This window comes from Falco biarmicus, chromosome 12, assembly GCF_023638135.1.
Source record: "Falco biarmicus isolate bFalBia1 chromosome 12, bFalBia1.pri, whole genome shotgun sequence".
Lineage (NCBI taxonomy): Eukaryota > Metazoa > Chordata > Aves > Falconiformes > Falconidae > Falco > Falco biarmicus.
Genome location: NC_079299.1, coordinates 5,699,783 through 5,722,537, shown reverse-complemented (window position 1 = coordinate 5,722,537; position 22,755 = coordinate 5,699,783). Strand labels below are relative to the sequence as shown.

The following is a 22,755-nucleotide window of genomic DNA, read 5'->3' as shown; positions in this document are numbered from 1 at the left end:
TAAAGATTTGCGAGAGCTTAACTTACTGCTTTCAAAGTACATTAAAAAAACCTCTTAAGATTCTCACAACTAATGTGGGATCTCTGCACTCATTTTTCAGCATTTTTAAAACCAGTACAACTCAGTTACTGGATATAACAAAATAATGGAATTTTGGCTCGCAAAACACCTCCCATTTTGCAAAAGCAACACAGGAGCCTAATGAAAAGGAAACCTTCAACTCCTGAAGTATGCCAACACTCAAACTGTAATTCACATTATTGTCATGCACTTGGATGTTAATAACATGCATAGGAATCAAAGCTAAGTTTAACTAAATTTTTAAGAAAACAATTCAGTCAATGCATAGCATCCCATCCAATGTCATAGATCCATGTCCTTAAAAATCCCGTTTTTTTAAAAAAGAGCTTTAAAAGTATTTTCTTAATGCACATAAACATCCAGATCTATTGAAGTCTCACACACTTCTCAAAATGCTACTGTACAACAGCACTATCCTTCCAAGAGAAAGAAAAAGAGATTTAAGGACAGTAAATTCTAGTAACTAGTGAAGTTTAACATGGGCATTTTATCCTAAATCACAGACTTGTTTAGGTTGGAAGAGACTTTTGAGATTATCTACTCCAACCTCATCTGCTCAAGTAGGGTCAGCAAGAGCAAGCTGATGAGGACTCTGTCCAGATGGGTTCTGAGTATCTCTAAGGATGGAGACTCCACAACTCCTCCAGGTAACATGGTCCAGTGTTTGACCGCCCTCCCAGTAAAAAGTGTTTTATTGTGTTCAGACAAGGTTCCATGTGTTTCAGTTTGTGTCCATTGTCTCCTGTCCTGTCACTGGCCACTAATGAGAGGAATCTGGCACTCTTGTCTTCATTCCCTCCCATCAGGTATTTATACACAGTGACGATAAGCCCACCAACCCTTCACTTATCTGGGCTGAAGAACCCAGTTCTCAGCCTTTCCTTACATGAAAGGCATTCCAGTACCTTAATCATCTTTCTGGCCTTGCACTGGACTTGCTCCAGTAGCTCCACCTCTCTTTTGCACTGGGGAGCCCAGAACTGGACACAACACTTAAGAAGCAGCTGCACCAGGGCTGACCAGAGAAGGAGAACCTCCACTGACCTACTGGCAACGTTCTTCCTTGCAGCCCAGAATACTCATGGCCTTTTTGTGCTGTGAAGGTGCATTGCTGGCTTATGGTCAGCTTGTTATCCAACAGGACCTCAAGCAAAGCTGCTTTCCAGCCAGTTGGCCCCCAGCATGTACTGGGTTTATTTTATTCCACCCCAGATGCAGGACATTGCATGTCCCTTTGCTGAACTTCATGAGAATTCTCTTTGGCCGGTTCTTCAGTCTGTCAAGGGCCATCTGATATTAGAATATTAGAACAAATTTCTTCACTGAAAGGGTGGTCAAGCATTGGAACAGGCTGCCCAGGGACACGGCAGAATCACTGTCCCTGGCAGTGTTAAAAAATGTGTAAATGCAATGTTTAGGGACATACATGGTTTAGTGGTAGACTTGGCAGGAACAGTTGGACCTGATGATCTTAAAGGTCTTTTCCAACATAAATGATCTATAACTCTATGATTCTATTGCTCAACCTACACATATTTTTTTTTAAAGGTTGCTCCTGTTATATTTTAATAAAAAGCATATAGAGAACTAGGGATGCATTCACATTAAAATGACGAAAACCAGTATTACTGATGCTTTCCCTAGCAGGCTGCAAAATTAGCTCCCGTTAGCAGACTATCAAAGATAAAGAACAGAAGCTGCTCTGTGCTTAGTGAAAATAAGGAAACTGGCAAGATAAAACAAATTCTAGTAGGCGGTTGCAGAATATATAATATCTTCTCTGAAATACTGTTAATAGTAAAATCAGAATTCTTTAAAATACGAGATCGTTTTTACTGTCCACGTTAACAAAGCATGAAGCTGGCTGGGAGGTATTTAAGCCAACAGTTAGATTCACAGATGCAGAGCCCTTTTTCTGTATATACTGCACCAAAATCCATGGATCTACAAGCTTCTATGCCGACAGAACAGAAAGCAATATAATGGCAAAAAGCATTACAATTCTGCAAGAATTCCATGTACAGCACTTCTTTTATTGGACACACTGGGGGCAGGGGGGGAAGGATTATGACTGCCTAGTAGATTTTTAAGAAGACATTAGAACTTACTAATGATGTAAGAATCCAAAGCACAGGACAATGAAACCCAAATAAGCAAAATCTTTTAATGTGTAGTAGTTTACTTTTTCAGGCATAAATATTAACAAAACTATATCACAATCAAAACATTTTAAGTGGGAAGGATTTCATAGAAAATTGGCACTTTCACCTCATACCAGCCTCTTTTTGCAAGCCTTTCAAAATACTTGAAAACTAAATGACATTAAATAATTAAAGAGATCCTTTAATCTAAAATTCCACTCTTATTTATTAATATTTAGTGGCATTCTTCCACACTGCAAGAACATTTTATTGCTTTATACTATTTTAGCAGGTTGAAGTCCTTAAAAAAAGCAAAGACCAAAAAAAAGCTACTCCCTATTTCTAACTGTAAAACAGTAATCAGCAATGCTAATCACAAAAATTGAAGACATAAAACTGCTGTTAATTAAGTGCACTTTTATTTTAAGAATCCAATCAAATTGGAGGGACAAACTGTAAGAAAGAAGATTCAGACTGACCCATGTTTAGCAACAAATGTGAAGTGGTTTAGAAAACAAAGCTACATTCCTGAGGTATTTACAGCAAAACTTTAGAAGTTTCTGACCACTCTCTACCCTTTAGACTCTTATGCACGAAATCATAGATTCTTACATGGCCTGTATGGTCCAGAACATAAAATTAACAAATAAACAAACTATACTGCTGTCTCAAAACACAACTAAGAATCTGCATTTCCATCCATATATACATAAACACAACACTCACTAAATAGTTTTCATCCTGGAATGCATAATGTAATGTTGTGATCCACTGGTTATCTCCATTCACTAACACATCTCTCTCTTCTCGAAAACAGGCTGTCTGAAGGGGAGAAAAATAATTAAAGGCTTTAAGTAAAATATTAAAATAAACACATTTTGCAAGTTGACTATGTTTTAACATTATATTTTTGGGAAAATATCCAAACTACCTCTCAGTTAAAAAGTAATTTACCACACTCTCCATACATGCCAAAATCTATGAAAAACTAGGTATCAGAAAAGTCCACCTTCCTCACATTTAAACAGTTGTACTTCTCTATATAGTTAAGTGATGTGAAGGAAGCAATAACCTGTTGCTTTCCATTGTTCAAAAATCCTAAGTCAAAATCTTAACTTTTTTGTGCACACAGATATTGAAAACCAGCATCAATAATTACACAACTGCAATATAAGATTGAAGAAAGCCATCAATAATGACATTATATAATTATAATTGCAATAGAAGTTAAAGTACTAGAATCTGGAGTCGTGTCATTGTTTTATCTCATCATGCTGTCAGCCCAGTTTTACGCTTGAATTTTCACATCAGCAAGGTTGTTCTTTTAATTTGAAAGTTGCTGCCAGTAATGTCCACGTAGTCATAATTCGATAATCATTAACCAGTTGGGGTTTTCTCCACACCCTGCTTCAGGAAAAGCAGGACAGAATTTAATATTGCTCTTGCCAGATATAAGCTGTTGGTAAGACCTCCCCTGAATATACTGGAAAGAAATAGAGGAGGCAAAATGTGTCTTCATAGCAAGTGGAACGGAGAAGGTACAAGAACTGCCAAGAAATGCTAAGGAATACTTAAGAGAAGGAGGAGAACACAGGTTTGCACAACATAAAAGAAAACAGTATGTGAAGAAAATAACCAATTGGAAAGCAGAAAGGCAGTTAATTCAATGGGGGTCTTACAACCTGCCCCAAGAAGTGAATAAATCACCTCAGCAAAAGCAGCTTTGCAGTATGACAGAGGAAAATGACCAAACAGATGACAAGCCAAAAAGAAACTACAGCAAAGAAATACAATAAACACTTTGAAGGGCCTGAGTTCTGAAGCAAATGTCACAAGAAAACAAAAGGTACCAAAGAGCAAAGCCAACAAACACTTTTGTTCAGAAAAAGGTCTAAAAGACAGTGTAAAGGAAAAAATAATAATTGTGTGCACTCTATTTAGAGGGCAGATGAAGAGTTAAGAGAAAAACATAGACCATAATGTCTTCCAGCACACTCTGCTACTTCACAAAGATGTTTCATCAATTTGAACCATGCTCCGTCTCTTCCATCTTAGAAGACAGCTAAATTTAAAGGAAATCCAAGCCTTTTATTTTTACTTTTTCAATTTCACTTCCAAAAACAATAGGCAAATACCAGAACTCTGACATGGTTATTGCTGGCTGTGAGAGTGAAGAATTACAAGTGAAGTATCATTTTAGGTTGAGCCACGCACAAGAATACATGCAGTAAAAACAGAGCAGAAAACTCCCTCCTTCAAGCAAATAAACCATATCGAGTCTTGTTGTGGTGAATACAGTGAGCAGGAATGCTGCAGACCAGGAAAAAAAAAGATGGTATACTTTAACCATAGCACAACACATGAGACATCAGTGAAATCTGAGAAAATAATAAAACATGCTTTAAACAAATACTCTCAAAGGTTATTAAATGAAAACTGAACTTGGGGGAGGAGGAGGAGAAGGGATGCTCTTCAGTGGGAAGAAAAGCTATTCTATGCTTCAGCTTGATTTTTTTCCTTCTTTGTTTATAAACTCTTAACATATTTCAGAGAGAGATACCATGAACTCTTGTTTTCATAAGGATAAATGACACGTAGTTTCTCTACTTGTTATGGCACAATCCACAGGATTAGTTACTACAGAGTTTATATAATTCCACTTGTTTTTGCCACGATTTAACAAAAGACCATGCATTCCTTGAGCACTCTAGACACCCACCTCCAGGCAGCATGCCTAGAGCTGACAGCAACTGCTATTACCACAGTAGATCACAGCTGAGACAGTAACAGCCAAAGAGTTTAAGTGGTTCATGGGCTTCACATTAATTTGTGCCTGGGGGTGTGTGGTGGTGGGGAGGGGGGAAGAAAAGGATTGTGGCAGTGGTTCCTACAATTACTGTTACATAGCTCAATTAAGGTTTTTTTAGATAAAGCCTTTTTTTTTACGTGCCTGTCATTATTTCAACACTACACTTCATCTTCCCTAGGCACAGTCTCCTTGAATTGTTGGCAGAGACCTCCACAGGTCATCTGATCCAACTCTGGCACAGCAAAGCCAACTCGATGCTGTGGTTATATCTATATTGTTATCATGGTCTATCAGTCAGCAAAGAATTCAGGGTACTCGTGTCCTTAGCTCAGAGTTAACACGTTCCAGGAGAGCTGACTGTTTCCATGCTGCATAGTATTTGTCCTGGTCTCTCCTGAGCCTCATCTGGTACTACCATGGCACACGTGTAATTGTAAGTGACTGTCAACACTCAAGGTAACAGGTTTGGGAGCGTAACAGCAAGCTGTTGCACACTTTCAGGTACCCCTTGTATCAGTAATGTTCCCAGTTCCACATCACATCTGGGTTTTCAACAGTGGCAAGTATTCGGAAAACTTACGTTCTTCATAATACAAGAGAGAAGGGTGACCTCCCAACCTGTATAATTTCATTGTAACAAAGTTTTTGCATACAATTACTCTCAGGGCTGGCAGTCATCAACCTTAATCTGGCATTTCCAAGCCTCTTTTGAGTACATACTCCCTTTCTGCTTTTTCAAATGACTCACTTCCCACAGGGTTGATGCAGAGGTATATGAACAACTTGCTTCTGCCATTTATGTACAGACTTATCTCTGTGCTTGTTGTGCATTTTTGGACTGCATTAATTTTCTTGTGGACTTCAGTGTTAGTGGAGCACATTGCTAACAGGACCAAAATGGGTCATTTTCCTTAGCAGTAGTAACAAGTGAGATGTGTTCATCAATATTTAAAAATGACAGGTTACAGTTGTTGAAGGTCACACTTTGTGATACATTTTCACTCCAGATGGTTCTCTTTCCACTGTATACCCATGGGTTACAAATACATGGAAAAACATAGATGTAATTCTTTTTAGGCTAATGGTTCAGACTTCCAGAAATTCAGCTGGACCCACGGGAAGAATATTTTTAATACCTTGCATGCAGAAAAATCTTTCAAACCTATTTATAACTGTATTTTAATGGGAAAAAATTGCTTTTAGACTGGCTTTAAAAGGGTACATTTAAAAATAGAGTGGAACTTTATTTCTGGTCTCTTTCACTGACATAATAAAACTTAAGAGTAATGACATCTGTCTTGGAGAGAAATACCTCTTTGCATCAAGACTAATGCCAGATTGCTCAGTATCTGAATAATCTCTGGATAAAGAGGAAACACATTGTGTACATCTAACCACAATCTGCATGCCATTTATACTTCTCAATGTGATAACATTTTCATTAAAAGAGACAGGATGTGCACACATCAGAAATTGGCTTTAATTTGTCTGGATACACCTTTTATTTTCTTAAACATGATGGTTTCCCATTGATCTAATTTCCTAACAAGATATAATTAAAACATAAATGAGGAAAACAGAATAAAGTTGGAAGGAACTGAACAGCAAGGCAGTCTGAGAGTAGCAAAGTAGGAGTTCCAAACAAAAGCTGAGGTTAGAGATCAGACAAGTTGGAAGAGACACCAAGACAGTGCTCGCACTGTCCAAACTAAAGAAAATGCAATGGCCAATGCAACTTTGCATGCATAAAACACTGAGTTATATTTTTTTAGTCTATTTTTTTTAGGCAATTTATTTCTAGTATGCATAGATGAAGAATTTCTAAGCAATTTAAAGCGTTAGATACGTGTTCTGTTTCAAATTAAAACAAAAGTCTACAGGTGCAGACTGCATTTTCTAAGTTTGTTTCCAAAGGAATCCAAGGAAATGTATCAAGGATGTTATGAAGAGTGGAGCTGTGTAACAGAAGTAGGAACACAAGGCAAAGCAGGGCTGGTAAAAGAGCTGTTCCACCTTTTTCAGAATACATGATGGACTCAAGCTCTAATGCAGAATTTTTCATCACAAATTTTTGCAGATGTACATTTTTATGAAACATGCACTTTATTTGTAACTTCTATCTTTCTGATTTTTCAGTTTACAAACTAGACCCTGACTAAGTTCTAGCTACTGATAATCTAATAGGCTTTGTGAGTTACAGCTCAGTAATTACCTTTTTATAGCTCAATAACTACCTTTCACCATGGAAAATACTTGCTAAAAACTACATTCCTGGAATAAGTGCATTAAAAGATTGCTTGTGTAGTCAGTAACTCTTGTGCAATTATAGAAAAGATATAATGTCCAAAACACCCAGCCCCACCTAAGTCAAGATTCTATGTCATTTTAACCCTTCTCATTAACTACTTTAAGCTTATTTTAGTATTAATCTTCATATTGCCAGTAAGTATTGAAGCACGTCAATCCCTCTATATACATAGTATTATGTGAAGGAAAGAGAAGTAACTATTTAGCAGAGTAAGGCGGTGCATGATTATAGAAAATATTACTGTGATCTTACTTCAGCTCTCTTCAGCATCTCCCACTTATTAAGTATCTTCATGGCAAAAACCTTATCTGCATTCTTCAATTTTACTACTGCAACCTGGAAAAGATAAATAGAAGATAAGTTAAAACATGAAAATGGATATTGTTTTGATTTTTATGAAATCTTCTGGTTCTGGAGTTTTTTTCTTCAGTGTTCTGGACACTTGGCTTTTCTATCCACACAATACCATACCATCCCCAACTAGAAAGAGTAACATCACAACAATACAGGATATTTATTCTGTGCAAGTTCCAAGTCTATTTTAAACTTACATTATGCATCACACTAATTATGTATTAATTTTTCTAGGTGACTGTAGATGAACAACAGTATTTCTCACCATCACACTTCTTGCTCTATCATACTATCATGAAGCTATCACTAGCTGTAAGCTTTTTGCTCCTGGACTTCAGTCCTACACAATAATTTAAATTACAGAACTGACAAGAAAAGACAACAACGTAGTAACCTCTAAATCAAAATAGACAATACCTTTTAGGTTTAGACACAAATCAGTCTTTAGGTTTGCCACAAAACAACTGCCACTCTCATTTCAAACCCTGCACTCTACTTTCTTCAAAGATACAGTGAAGTATTACTTCGTGTTTTTCCACCTGAATTTCTGTATTTTTTACCATGTCTGCTGTCCATGCCAGAGAAACAGTGAAATCCACATTTTCTAGAGAAGTAAAACTTGAGAAACAAAAACTCCCCTTGCTCTCAGTGCTTCTGAAACATTAGGTACATAGGCCTATTAATAAATTTACAAAGCTAACCAACACAGTCCTTTTCTGAGAAAATTAAGTTTTGTTCAGCTATAATAAAAGCTAACATAGAATATATGTAGGAAGGAGGAAGGGAAGAAGTTTACACAAATGTGTTTTCACAGTTGAGGCATCCCTGGGTATAGAAAGCTGTGTCTTACCCAAAATGGCCATGACTCTGCCACAGACTCTGTGCTGCTGATCAGAACTAGACCAGACCAGTACTGCTACCGTCCCAACTGTATAAAAGTTCAACAAACAATACATTTTAACAATTATTCTCCAGCTATCCCATTCTTCTTCTTCCCTTTCAAATAAATCTTAAGGCTTAAGCGGATTAAAGTTTGTTTCTGTGTGCTTCTGGTTACAAACCAACATGCTGTCACACAGATTACCATCATCTTCATCCTGCAGGCCAGTGACAAAAAAATACTAAGGTTGAATCCTATATTCCTTCCACCTCTTTTATAATCAGTAAACCAGCTACGTGTGCAACAGTGACAACAGGAAAGAAAATACAGGATCAGACAGTTTGAAGAAAGTGTCATACAAACCTCTTTCAAGCACCTTCAAACAGGTCATCAGCTGCAACAGCTTCATGAATGTGGCAGAAGCACAGGTTGAAGGGCTACAATACTCAGATGTCTAAACTAAAGCACATCTAAAAGTGTACCTCTTGCTTAGCTACAGACTCAGAGACAAAGCAGCTGTCACTCCCCATCTGTGCAGCAATGCATTATCAGCCCTGCTCTTTACACTGCTGCCTTCTGGAGTTGCAGGGGGGTGGGAGCGGAGGGGAGATTAAGAAAAAAAGAGAGAAGGCAGAAAGGTACTACATTTACTTATTTAAACGAGTTTATGAACCAAAATTTTTAAAGATTACTTCATGCATAAAAATTGAGGTTCCAGTTCAGACGGGATTCTTCAAGGTACTTTCAGATTCAGAACACAAAACCAGATTGTTACTTTAGACTATAACCTATTTTCATTGATAAAGAATGTCTACACTCGTATGCATGGCACCCCAAGACCAAGCATCACTTTCTTTTTTTTTTTAGGAAGGAAAGATGAATCATCCACAGTGACATATAATCCACAATATGAATTTCAATCTTGAGTCTCCTTTTACTTTTCAAGCTAGTTTTAGCTAGTAACTTTGATAAGCCGTATCTGTATCGATTTCTAGTAAGAAATGGCAGGAGAAGAAAGCCTTAACATTGAAACTAGTCAGCATCTGAACTGTATCACATCTTGGATGATAGGGACCCCTCTGCACCACACAATCTGTGGTACGAGGCTATAATGTAATTTTGTCCTAAAGACTTTGAAGGGGTTTGCAACTGTTGTAGGGAAAAATGAAAAGGATGCTTGGTCCTAGAGCTGCCTAAACTGCTGCTGCTGCCCAGCCTAGAAAGTAGGTTTTTCTCCACCATTAAGTGTTGCAGTATAGGCATCCAGGGGCGTAAGATAACACATGTATTTCAAGTCCAACTTCAGGATTTCCTTTCTTGCCTGTAGTATGCTCAGTAAAAGGCTGTGTTATTCTGCAGAAGACTTGGTTATTGAAAGACTTATGCTAATTGCACAGCTGCCTAAATTCATAGTCTCCTATACAGCATTCACTCGGACAGAAACAAAAGAGCTACAGCACTGCCTTTGGTCAACAGCTGGAGCATAGGCTTTCAGTGACAAGAACAAGGGTTTGGTACCTTCTGTGAACATGTAATATATTGAAAAAGCATTTATAAAGAACAAAGCTATGAAATTCCATTTATGTTATTCCATAACAATAACCACCACACACACCTGTACAAAAAGATCATAGACATTTATCTGCAATTATAGCACCTTTTTGGGGGTGTCTCAGTGCTTTATGAAAGTAAAACCTAAAATGCTTATTTTGGGACTGCAAAAAAAACCCCACCTAACGTTTCAGCAATAAGCAGCCTGATGCAGTTTCTAATTGTAAAAACAAATTCTGAAACATCATTACAGACCCAGGCAGTGTTTACACACACACAAAAGTATATACAACATACACAAAACGCATATACACGGAGTGCCGTTTTGATCTTCTCCCTTCCCCAAGTGAAGCTGTCAAGACAGAAGAAAGGGTAATCATTACTGTCTAGCAATCCTGATGTGTCTTGCTACTGGAATTTCTTAAAATTGGACTTTTAAAGGCTGGAGGTTTTTTAAATTTATATTTTCCTGTGAGCAGCCCAACAAAAAATGATTGGTATGTGCTGATGTAAACATCTTGGTTTAGTCAGATAGGTTTTTTTCCCCATTCTTTCAACAGTTTTCCATATTTCCCACAAACAGCAGTACAGTCTGGCACGCTGTCAGACACCTTCTGCCCCAAACTCAGCTACTTGTCTCTACGGTACATGTCTGCACATTTCCTTTGCTTAAAAAGCAACAGTCTTATACAGAAAAAAAAGCTGACACAGAAGCTATTAAAATTGAAATGGGGAGGGAAAAAAGAAAAAAGAAAAAAGAAAAAAGAAAAAAGAAAAAAAGAAAAAAAGAAAAAAAGAAAAAAAGAAAAAAAGAAAAAAGAAAAAAGAAAAAAGAAAAAAAGAAAAAAAGAAAAAAAGAAAAAAAGAAAAAAAGAAAAAAGAAAAAAGAAAAAAGAAAAAAGAAAAAAGAAAAAAGAAAAAAGAAAAAAGAAAAAAGAAAAAAAAAGAAAAAAGAAAAAAGAAAAAAGAAAAAAGAAAAAAGAAAAAAGAAAAAAGAAAAAAGAAAAAAAGAAAAAAGAAAAAAGAAAAAAGAAAAAAGAAAAAAGAAAAAAGAAAAAAGAAAAAAGAAGAAAAAAGAAAAAAAGAAAAAAAGAAAAAAGAAAAAAGAAAAAAGAAAAAAAGACGACAACAAAAAAAGCCTCAGCACTGGTTTTCTTGTTTGTCAAGAGTACACAGCCCTCCAGAAAGAGGAAGAGGCAATCTTACTGTTCTTAACTGGATGTCAAAATTTAGGAGTAACCAACTAGTGCTCAGAGCTACAAAATTCATAGTCTTCAAAATATCAACAACATAATGACATAATATTTGCTTGCATAAGGAAGCACTGAAGTTTTTTGGGATTTTGTTTGTTTATTTTTAAAGCAGTAATAGAATAATCTGAATATTTTAGTATCAGCTAGAACCTTCAATAAGCCACACTTGCATACTGCTGAAAGACACTGCTAAGAGCTGTTGGCCAGTTGCTTCACCTTTCCTAGCAGCATCCTTCAAATCCCAAGTTTAAAGTCTCCTTGTTTATAGAGTTTTTTCTTAAGTTTTTCAAACCATGCTGCCCAAAGCCAGCACAACGAAACACTTGATGCCCACATTACTCATTTTACCAGGATAATCATCATCCTCCTCCTCCTCCAAGCAAAACATCTGTGTTTTCTAAAGACAGCATTCTCTAACATAAAAATTTAAATAAGTAAATGTATGCATGTGGTGGGAAGGGTGCATGTCATTAATTTGACAAAAAGCAAGCATTACCAGACTGACAGTAAGCAGGGTAAAGGGAAAAAGAAAACTAGGAACAATGAACTCTTACAGTTGCAAGCAATAAATAGTTTAAACTACTTCTTGACTACATCAAACTTGTAAAAACAAAAAGGGAAATATTTCTTGACTATGCAAATTGAAGAAACTGAGTAGCGTAAAATCAAAATAAGAACAAGTCCGAGACTGTGCCAAAAAAAACTTGCACTTACTTTGTAGTCTACAGAATTTCAGAATTATGTTGATTCAGGAGACAAAAATTACTCCTCCCAGTAACCTAAAGCAACCTTGGTCTCAATAATAGTTTGCTGGAAAGAAAATACATTCTTTCAGATTTCTTAATCTGTCTCAGTAAACTACTGTAGTCTACTGAATCATACAAGTATTCGGCAATTTAATATTAATATAGTTTTTGGTGGCTTAAGTAGCAGTAAAATTTGGTGGTCCTTTTCTCAGGGACCGTTTTCCTCTTTGCTTGGATATTTACTGGTTATTTTAAAGGAAAATTAGTAATTTCATACAGAACTTGTTTTCTTAAGACATATGTCTGTGTAGGACTTGAAGCTTGTCTTCTTTAAGCTAGTAAGAAAATTTAACATATATCCCTGCAAATGTTTAGTACAAAACCTTCAGTGAGAGAATTTCAGTCTTCCTCTTTTAAGTCAAGATTTTCGACAATTCAGTAGAGTCACGCTATCTTTCTCAGATAAGGAATTAGAAAGAAACACTGTTCCTAAAAGAGAACGAATCAATTAGACTGTCCCCAGAAAAGGATGGGGAAAGTTACACTCTCACTATTCATGGGATGATTCACCACAAAAAAGCTTCCTGAGAAAGAACTACAGTTTCTTTGTGGTTTAGCTGCTGTGGAGTTTGATGCTGATGTAGCAGACAAAACCGGCTTCTCTTAAAAACAATGTAAGACAGGTTTCACATACGATTCTTCTGACAAGAAAGCACCTACATCAGTGATTTTGCTTACATCTTATACAATCTGTACATGAACTGAGCTGCAACTACTATGGCAGCACTGAGAAAAGCTGATGTTTTAAGCAAAAGCGTTTACATCAAAATGGAGCACGCAACGTTCTGTTTGTTGCAGAGGTTTAGACTAAAGATAAATTATCCATGACTAACTTCAGCCTCCAGTCTCCTTCATAGATAAGCATTACTCCAGATGGAGCAAAACCAACTGAAAGTAGCTAAATAAATACTACTCTTTTATTGCTGTTTTTACAGTTGCCCAATGATATTTGCATGTCTGCATCATCAGAGTATGCAGTGACACACCCTACAGTAAAAATTTCTGTTCTTTACATACTACCTATAGAATTCTTTTCTTCCGTAACTACAGACTAGTAGACTAATTCTCACATGATGCAAACATGTAAGTGAACCTGAAACCAACTCTTATCTGCCACATGCCATAGAGCCTCCAGAGATGCTCTCATACCAAAGAGAACTCAAAAAACCAAAAGAAAATATTTCCAGTTCCAAAACCTGTTAAGACATTGCTGAGAAAATTTTTCTTACACTTTGGGTTTCAGTTCAAACATTTTTTCAAACTGTATGGAGCACCTTATGCAGAACCTTTACATACTCCTCCCATCTGCAGTATATTTGGCTATCAAAAATTCAAGGCACTGTCATACATTACCTTGCTCTTTCTGCATACGTAGTCTCCTGTATGAGGAACAAAGCCTGTGCACCTAATATAATCAAGAAGGACAGGCAGAAAGCTAACATTTATTCAGGTTCCTCAAACTATATAATCTGACATACCTACTGAAAAACCTAGTGATTAACAGCCTTGTTTGACAGCTTAATCAGAAGCAACAAAAAATTGTATAGTTTGATAGCAGTAGATGACAACTGAAAAAGAAACAAACATTTGCTAAACTCTTTAAAAGAAATAGAGGAAAAAATATACAGTCATTAAAAATAGGAAACTAAATGACATGAGTAGAGATTTCTCTGTGTTCTTAGAATGTCAATATCAATATTTGGCTATTTAAGTTGCTGAAAACTGCTTTCAGACCATTTAGTTATTAAGATGATTAGAAATGGCTAGATCTTTATACCATCAGTAACTCACTGGCCTCTGCCTGCTGACTGGAAAGAATTAGAAACAAGCAAATGATTTATAATCAGACAGTTGAAACATGGCCTTTTAATCCATGTGAACTTGCCTTCTCTCCAAATTTAAGAGACTTAAAAAGAACTGTCAAAGAATGTATAAATCAAAAAGTACTTGCATCAAACATTAGGTGGGCCTACAATATCCATTATGGCTAAACAATGCAAAAACCTGTACATCAGTAAATTGCTATTAACTGTCTCTCCTCAGTGCTGCAGATTTGCAAAAGCATTATTCAATACCTCCTTCACATACATACCTCCCCAAAGGCTCCTCGACCAATCACCTTCAGGATTTCAAAATCTTCTTTATGCAGTCGCATCTGTTTCACTTTAGATGTAAAAGGTTTGGCTGAAACAAAAGAAAATATCCATCATTTAGGGAAAAAAAACCCACACCAAAACAAAAAAAACCCACCAACCAAACAAGGTAACAGTAACATAAAATAGGTGTAATTAGAGCCCTGAAAACAACAGATATTTGGCTTACACACCTATATTCCCTAATGTAACATAATGAAGTTTAAAGCGAGAAATATTGACCAGTAAGAACTAAGCGAGAAAAAGCTTATGAAGTTTGCTTTAGCTTTTTTAAAAAAAAATTAAAGAAAGAAAATATTTTTTTTCTACAGTCTTGTGAGTTCACAGACATTCATTGCCTCTGTGCTGTATGTTAACTTTGATTGCAAAAGCAAAATATAATAGAATGAGGAATTCACTTCGGACAAGATTAGTTTATCTGCCAAACAGGAAAAACATATTTTATTCAATTAAAAAAAAAATGCTGATGAATGATAACTGGAAGAGTGATATTGACCTAGACATGCAATATTTTTGGAGACCACTTCTTCAAGATGTAGTAATAAATTCTTGGCTTCTGGAAGCAAGAAGAGTTGTACGCAAGACACTATTAATACATTCAATGGAAAAAACCCAAGTATGTAAAGTTAAGCTTCATTTCCACCTTCCTTCTCCCCTCTTGTTACAAGATCTTTGCAAGCAGTACGCAAAATGGGGTATTGTATTCCAGTCAGGTAACCCCAGCGTTCTTTGCAATGAAACAGTATCAGGAGGACTGCTCCCCTTTCTCAGCCCCGCTGAGCACTACAACTAAACCCGTCCTGGTTCATTAATGCATGCTCTCTGCATGCATGCAGAACAGCCAAGTTACTGATAACTCTACCTCAAAAACCACGTAACACAACCTTTGCTAAAGAAGACAAAAAATGCAACTACTAAAATAACTAGGCAGGAAAATGAGTTGGTTTTAAAATAATTGTTTTAAAATCATGCTTAATACTTTACACTATGAAATCTACTACTAAAACAGAAGCTCCAGTAAATACGGTTCATGAAAGTTGCACATAAAAGAACATTGTATAAGCCAGTGTACGCAGGAGTGGAATGAGTCTCAGAAAACGTTAATTTCAGATTCTGGCTCAAAGGCAGTTTTTCTCGATGATCTTTGAACAAGCAACTTCAGATACTTTACCCACAGTTTCATATGGATAGAACAGAGACAGTATTTTTGTAACAGACAAGGCACTGACCATCATATACTTGGATCAAGAAGGAAACAAAAAAGCCCATCATAAGGTAGCCATTTCACATGGACCACAAAAATGTTTAGATTATGCTTTCATGGTACAGGGACCCACCTATGTCCACTTCTATCTATACAGAGGATGACGGAATTAGCACAGCTTTACTTGAAGTGAAGAATGCTACCAAGTATCATACTGCAGAACAATTTGATCAGAACAATGTTTTAAACATAAATGCGAATTGGTTTTCAAAAGCTCCAAAAGCAAATGACCCTACATAACAACCAAATTATATCTAGACACATGTAAGAAACCAAATTTGGCCTCTCCTGGAATTCAGTATTTTGTCCTTCTAATGTTATGAACTAATCCTGCTTAAAAAACCCAAACCCTGATACTGACAGAGATAACCTGCCATTCAATTTAGAATTTTGATATTAACACACACCCCTTCAAGGCACTACAAAATCCTTGTCCAAAAGCCTACTGCCTACTACTTAGCAAGGCAGTTTATAAAACTAAGTCAAGACGCGAGCTACCTGTAGTTTTAATACCTAAAAAGACCCACAAAAAACTTCTTTATCCTAGTCCTTAGATTAGCATTGTAAATCACATGTGAAAAACAATGCAGAAATGCAGCCTCTTATGTTTCTCCCATAAAGCAATACAACACACCTCCACTAATGTAATTAGTTCAATGGATGAAAACCTTTACCAATCCCAGAGGTTCCAAAAATTCCTGATACCAGGAAACAATTCTCTACCAGGAGTTACATTTATTATAAATACAGGAACATCAGCTTATGATTAAAAAACCTACGGTTTAGATGCAAATAGTAAAGGTGCACACAACGCTAAGATTTTCAATTTAGTGATATTTTTACCTCAAGTTTATAATAATATTATTCAAAATACTTAACTATACAACTAAAACAGGTTTAATAGTACATCTGAAATACTTTTTAAAGTATTACTCAAGTTCACAGAGATTCCCCAAACTTTCAATTTGTCTTTTATACCTTAAAAGAAAGGTCTTGGAATAGAAAAAGTAAGTGACAACAAAAAGTAGTGACACAGCCTCAGCTGTACTGTACCAAATGATTTAATACAAATATTAATACTACTAAACAAATTAAAACAAGCCATTAAAGACTTTTAACTTGAAAAACAACTGATTAAAAACAAACGTGTAGTTCTCAACTTCAACATTTTTTGACCATTATAGGCCTGGCTAGAATACAAGGCAAAATATCTTGTTAACAAGCAGCAGCATAGCTGCTTAAACCACAAAACTCTTCCTCACTTTATATTGTAAGGGAAGGCCTGTCATTCTTTAATTATTACATTTTTAAATCTTCCAGGGTTCCCATAGGGACACTGGAAAAATAAACATCATTATAACTACTTCAGTAAAATATGGCCGACAAAAATAGGTTTGGATTAGATTTAATGATCTGCAGCACCAGTGTTAGTGGAAAAGTTTTTAAACCCTTCTCTGTATTTTTTTTTTTTTAATCACCTCTAGCAACAGACATGTCAATGTATAGCCAAGCAGTTTTATGAAGAAAGATACAGTCCAAGAAAAGGAAAGAAGGAGGGGGGGAGAAGGAAAAAACAGAAGAAAAAAAAAAAAAAAAAAAGAATTTCCCTAGGAATGTGCTCCAAATAGCTTGTTCCAAAAAAGGTCAATTTGTTTTATCATCAATGTTGTTTGTCTGCTGCGCAAACATCTGCTGTTCTTGTGGCAACAACAATCTTAACTACAGAAAACTTGGCCTGGCCAAGGGGCTTGGAAGGCATATCTTCAGACAGCCGTTTCATACATCCAGCTTTCCAGACTATGAGGTTAACAGGCAGACTTTTTGCAACTAGTTTGGCAATGTCATATGAGCTGTTACGAAGACAGCAAACTGTAAGGTCAGGGAACTGTTTTCAAAATGCAATGTGCTCAAAGGGGACCCTGCGATGCAGCTTTGTTAAAACATACAGGTCTGCAGCCCTGCCCTGTTTACATCCCCATCCCCCTAAACAGATTCATCATACAGTGAACATAAAACACCACCACCCTCTGTCAGAAGGGGCTGCAGTTTCCGTGTTCATTGGTATCAGAGTGACACACTGCAGCTTTTTGAGAGCAAAAGGCAGTATGGGCATTTCCCTTGGTACTTCATTCAACCTACAGAAATATACAGAGGGATAGCCGATGTTTCTGAACAGACATCCCTTTTCAAGGTTGCTAGCCATGTGTGATACAGATTAGGGACCAGCAGTTTGCTGCGCCAAATAGAATTCTTCCTCCTCCAAACCACAGGCTAAGTGTGGGCAGCATGTCCCCCAGATGCTCCTGGATTTTTTTCAATTCAGCAGGAACCAAAGTTCATTACACAGAACTTTCAAATTTGCCAGCAAGTTTTCTATGGTCACAAGCTGACAAGTCACAGACTCTGTGGAGGAGGCTACTCTGAGAAATACTCTACATTGCTATCAATCACTGTGGAGGAGATAGATAGATACGTTACCTATAAAAACCGTTCTACAAAATCCCTGGCCACCACCACCCCACCTGGTCAATAATTCAGATCCCAGCCTGCCTGGCAAAACTGCACCACCCCACTCTTGGCAAGACTCTCTGCACTTCATCAATTACACGTGGCAAGAAAAAAAAAACAAAAACAATCTCCAAATTCACCCTCAGGGGTAACCAGCGTACTGAACTAGTAAGCTAAGCTGTTTTTTTCAAACAAAGCGAACCTGTCATGACTATTCAAGTTATTAAATTCTGTGGGCCTTTCCCCACATTTTATGTTCTAGCCACTCACTCCACTTATGCTTATAATTCATTCAAACAATAAACATCAGTAAAAGAATTGAACAAGTGTTTGAAATTAACTAGAACTTCACCCAAAGTAACATGTTAAGCACATCGAATAAACAGTCAGCAGGACTCCAGCTGCCAAGCCAGGCACAGAGGAGCATACGCTCTACCCCCCGGCCCTGAAAAGGGAGGACTTTATTACAACAACTGTCAAGCAGAAGAGAGGCAAAACAATGGGTTCTGCAGTACTGACATTGAGCTTCAACAGTCTATTTATCATATTTACCACGGGGGAGCAGTTACTAGCATTACTTACAGCACACTTAATACCACAGGGTTTAATTTTTAAACTCCTGAAGATAAAAGTCCGTTTCCTGAAGACCTGACACAGGGAGTACAGCAACATGGTTGATAAACCAGTACAGTTCAGTACTGGGATTATACATGTGATACCAAACAAAGTCAAACCAGTATCTGCTTTATTTGCAGGGTTAGTCTCATGCTCTTTCCTTGCTCTCTCCCCCTTGAGCTCCTGGTTTCTGTCTGCAGAGTTTGGGCAGGGCTAACCCTGAAATTCAGACTTTTTCAGCATTAACCTGCTAGCTGGGGGAGGGGAGCTAGTGGTGAGCGCCTTCTTCCTCCCTCACCTGCTAATGCCCCTCTCCCTCCCCTGCAAAGCACTGCCGCAAACCAGAGCTGCTGTAACCATGGGTTGAAATTAAACCTAAGTGAGATGAAAATCATGTTGACTGTTTAAAGGAAGGGCTGTAGAACTGGAGAAGAGCAGCAGTTGAAAATGGGTCCCCGCAACTGATTTAAATTGGGGGGAAAAAAAAACTCAACCAAAACCCCACCAGAACAGGACAGTGTTTAGGAATTCCTCTTGGTGCCTCACTGATGCCCCAGTTGCTTTTTGGATAAACAGGCTAGCTAACCCTGCTCAGATGGAACACTCTATCCTCCACTGGCAGCTCTCAGTAAGACGCCCACGTCTTGCTTCCCAACAGAACTACAAAACATACTTCCTTAGTGATCCAGGTATCACACAGCAAACCCAGTCTTCTGCCCACTGCATCGGTCAATGTAAAATACCATGTCAAGCCAAAGATACAGAAATTAAAAGCTGTATCCACCAGAATTGCCAACAGTAATGATGAAAGTTCACTATGAAGGAAATATAATGGAAAAGAAAACAGCCACCATGGGAAACTAGCTACTTGCCGATTCAAGACAAAGCCCCCTTTCCTTTGCTAGTTAAAACTTAATTACAAAAATACATACAGAGCTTTCCCACGCAAAGGAGAAAAGAACCCAACACATAACCTAACAGACTGTCAACTTCACTGGATACCAGAAGGCTCTCTGATTCTTCCTAATGCTGTCCTTGAAACAGAAAAAAAAAATTACAAAACGAAAAAAAGAACAAAGCAGAATAAAATATGTTTTTAGAAGCCTTCTGCAGTTTTGAAATTTCTGCTAAATTCCTGGAAGGAATTTTACAAGTGTTTTTATTTTACTGGCTCAGTCCAAACCCAAAGTTTTTATTTTCCACTGGCTTCTATCAGCTGTGATCATGAAATGTATAAATATCATTTTTGACTGAAGACAGACCATAGCTGGAGGTTTCAAAAAACTCCAGGAAGGAGGTGTAAGAAAATACTCCTCCCAAAATAAACAGCATTTCTCAAAACAACAGAGAAATAACTGACAATCAGCAAGGCAGAGCTGCTTAAAGCCTAATATAATTGAGAGTAGACTGAAAAGAAATCTCTCCTCTCCACCCACCTAAGGTTGGCAAAACAGCACAAGAAAGCTTTGTTGCAGTTTCTGCCAACTCCCTGGAGGAAAGCAGGGGCAAAACACTGTAGAGAGACAGCAATAGTAAGCTGAACCACAGAACATTAGTTAAGGCAGTGTAAAAAACATAAGCCACAAATACCATTCTCAGTTCTAACAGTTAAGATTCAGTTTTCGCTCCATCAGAACATTTTTAATGTGTTTTTCCTGGTGAACGTTTAAGTGCCAACATCTCTTAAGTGCAAGTTAAGAATCTGGCATTTTCCAAGAATGAGAAGCATGTCCACAAATTCCTGTACTACGGTATAGACAGACACAATATTCTGGATCCTATTCATCTGGGGGGAGGGGGGGAAGGTTAGAAATCTGTTCTCATCTAGGTCAAGTGGAGACCATCCAGATATCTTTGGCTACAGCTACCACAAAAGATCCTTCAACAGGAACTTTAGAATCAGAAAGAGAAATAAAATATCTTTCCCAAACATACGAGAGTAGTTCTGTTTTTTTCCTCTCCAGACTTGGATGAAAAATAATCCCTGCATTCATGAAACACCCACTGCAAATCTGGGCAACACTTCTATACCACATCAAGATACGACCATTTTTTTTTATATTACCATTCTTTCTCATCACAAGAATTTCAGTAAACCACCCTATGTTTAAATATTATTATACTAGAGCAAAGTGAAACATTGAATTTTAATTCATCCTGCTGCACATTAGAATTCTGATGCAATTCTTGTAGCACAGTCAGTAAAATCTTTACTATAGGACTCCTGTTCCACCTAGTAAAGAGTGGGGAAATGATCTGGGAGCAAATCAAGAGCAGACAGAAAAAGTTCTGTGACATTTAAAAAGCCTGAATGGCTAAAAAAGGAGGAAAAAGGTGGTCTTAAGCTTATACAGCAGAACACTGCTTAGACTCCATCCCTCGTGCTGTCATGGAGCTGGAGATAAGTCAATTAAAATCACACTTCTGACAGTCAAGCTTAAACTTTGCATTCCTCAGTATTTGACACTTTAACTCAATATGTTGGTATCTGACTGCCAAAAAATGCTGGATGTTTAAGCTGTAAATAAAGTCAATCAGACCTGTAGTTAGAATTACTAAATGTTCTCAAAAAGGAAAATAAAAACAGGCATTAAAAATGAATACTTTAAGTAAAAGTCTTAGCCCCTCAATGCAGTACTTTTTATTACGTAGAAGAGATAACATAGTCTGATCTGACTAGGCTTTTGAAAAATACTACCTTACTGATTGAGAAATATTATATATTGATGAATATCAGGGGGGAAAAAAATCAAATATTACACAATAAACAAAGAGTGTACAACCACACAGTAATTTTCAAGAAGAAGAGAACAAAAAAGGGGGGTGTGGGGCTGTAGAAATAATTGCATGTCAAGTAACAGTGCTCCACTCTAAAGAACGGGTATTTTGTGACCACACTAGAAGCCTGTAATACACACTCTGTCAAGGTAGCTGTGGAGGCATCATTAATTCTGTCATTTCCTTTGTTGTGCATTTATGGGTTTGTATCCCTAAAGTATTGTTCAAGACATACATTTTATTTGTAATTCAAATAAATTCTGATTTACTGAAGGAATATTAAAGGAAAACTCTCATTTAAAAAATAGAAATTAATTCTCTCTCAAAATTTTGCTGCATACTATAACAACATAGAAGTGTTTTACCAGAGGAAAACTAGCAACTTTTGTCCACAGAACACAGGCATCCAGTACACGATCCTCACCGACTAAAAGACCAAGTGCTGCAGGCTGTCACACTCTGCATGCACCAGCACCAATGAAGACCTCTCTGCTCAGATTCCCAAGTATTTCACAGCACTTTAGGAGTCTCCTGTTCCATTTCCAAAGGTGGAGAAAGAAATATTTTTAAGGGATACTCAAACATCTGTGTAATAATGCAGCCCGCCTTACACTCCCTTCTCCTGCCTCTCACAAACATGATCCATTTTCACCTCTTCCCTGCTGTGACGCCTCATCCCAACACTTTCCTTCTCAACTATTCAGTCCCCACCTCTCCCACAAGACCTGTCATCCAGTATCACTCTGTCCTGTCCCTACACATCTTTGCCACCACACCTGATGTTTTCTGCCCACGGTCACCTCAGTTTTCTTCACATCTGTACCTTGCTTGCTTCTTGTATTGGTCTGCTAATGTCTCTCTTTACCTCCAGGCCCCCATCCAGTTGCCCTGCCAGTCACAGAAGCTACCCTACGAGCAAAGTTCTGCTAGTTCTCTCATTTCTTTCTTATTTCAAACTCTGGTCTACCCAGCTACAGTCCCTCTTCCAAAGTCCCAGTTCCGGTGATGATGCCCTGCCATCACCCTTTCTCAAATTCCCTGATTCGTTTCTGTTCTCCTTTTATCACCAGCAGTCTTGAGTGCCTTTACTTTTCATTAAATTGTGACTGACAAACGACTTGAGCTACACAACATCTGCCTGCCTGCCTTTTACTTCAGAATTTTAATTAAAAGGAAAGACTGTTTTTACAGTCATCTATATAAAGCAAATACAGTGAGATCAGGTGCTTCATTTTCTTTGGCCGATACAGAGAG

At 37.3% G+C, this 22,755-nt stretch overlaps 1 protein-coding gene across 8 annotated transcripts in view; it reads right to left on the bottom strand.

Moving 5' to 3' along the window:
• Window positions 1-22,755, bottom strand: part of CDC42BPA (CDC42 binding protein kinase alpha) — a 189,954-nt gene that overhangs the window by 113,324 nt on the left and 53,875 nt on the right. For all 8 annotated transcript variants that reach the window (XM_056356781.1, XM_056356782.1, XM_056356783.1 and 5 more), the window contains exons 3-5: window positions 14,276-14,367; window positions 7,592-7,675; window positions 2,949-3,044 (exon numbers count right to left, since the gene is read on the bottom strand). In XM_056356781.1, the coding sequence (XP_056212756.1) occupies window positions 2,949-3,044; window positions 7,592-7,675; window positions 14,276-14,367 (272 nt within the window). The remainder of the gene's footprint in view (window positions 1-2,948; window positions 3,045-7,591; window positions 7,676-14,275; window positions 14,368-22,755) is intronic.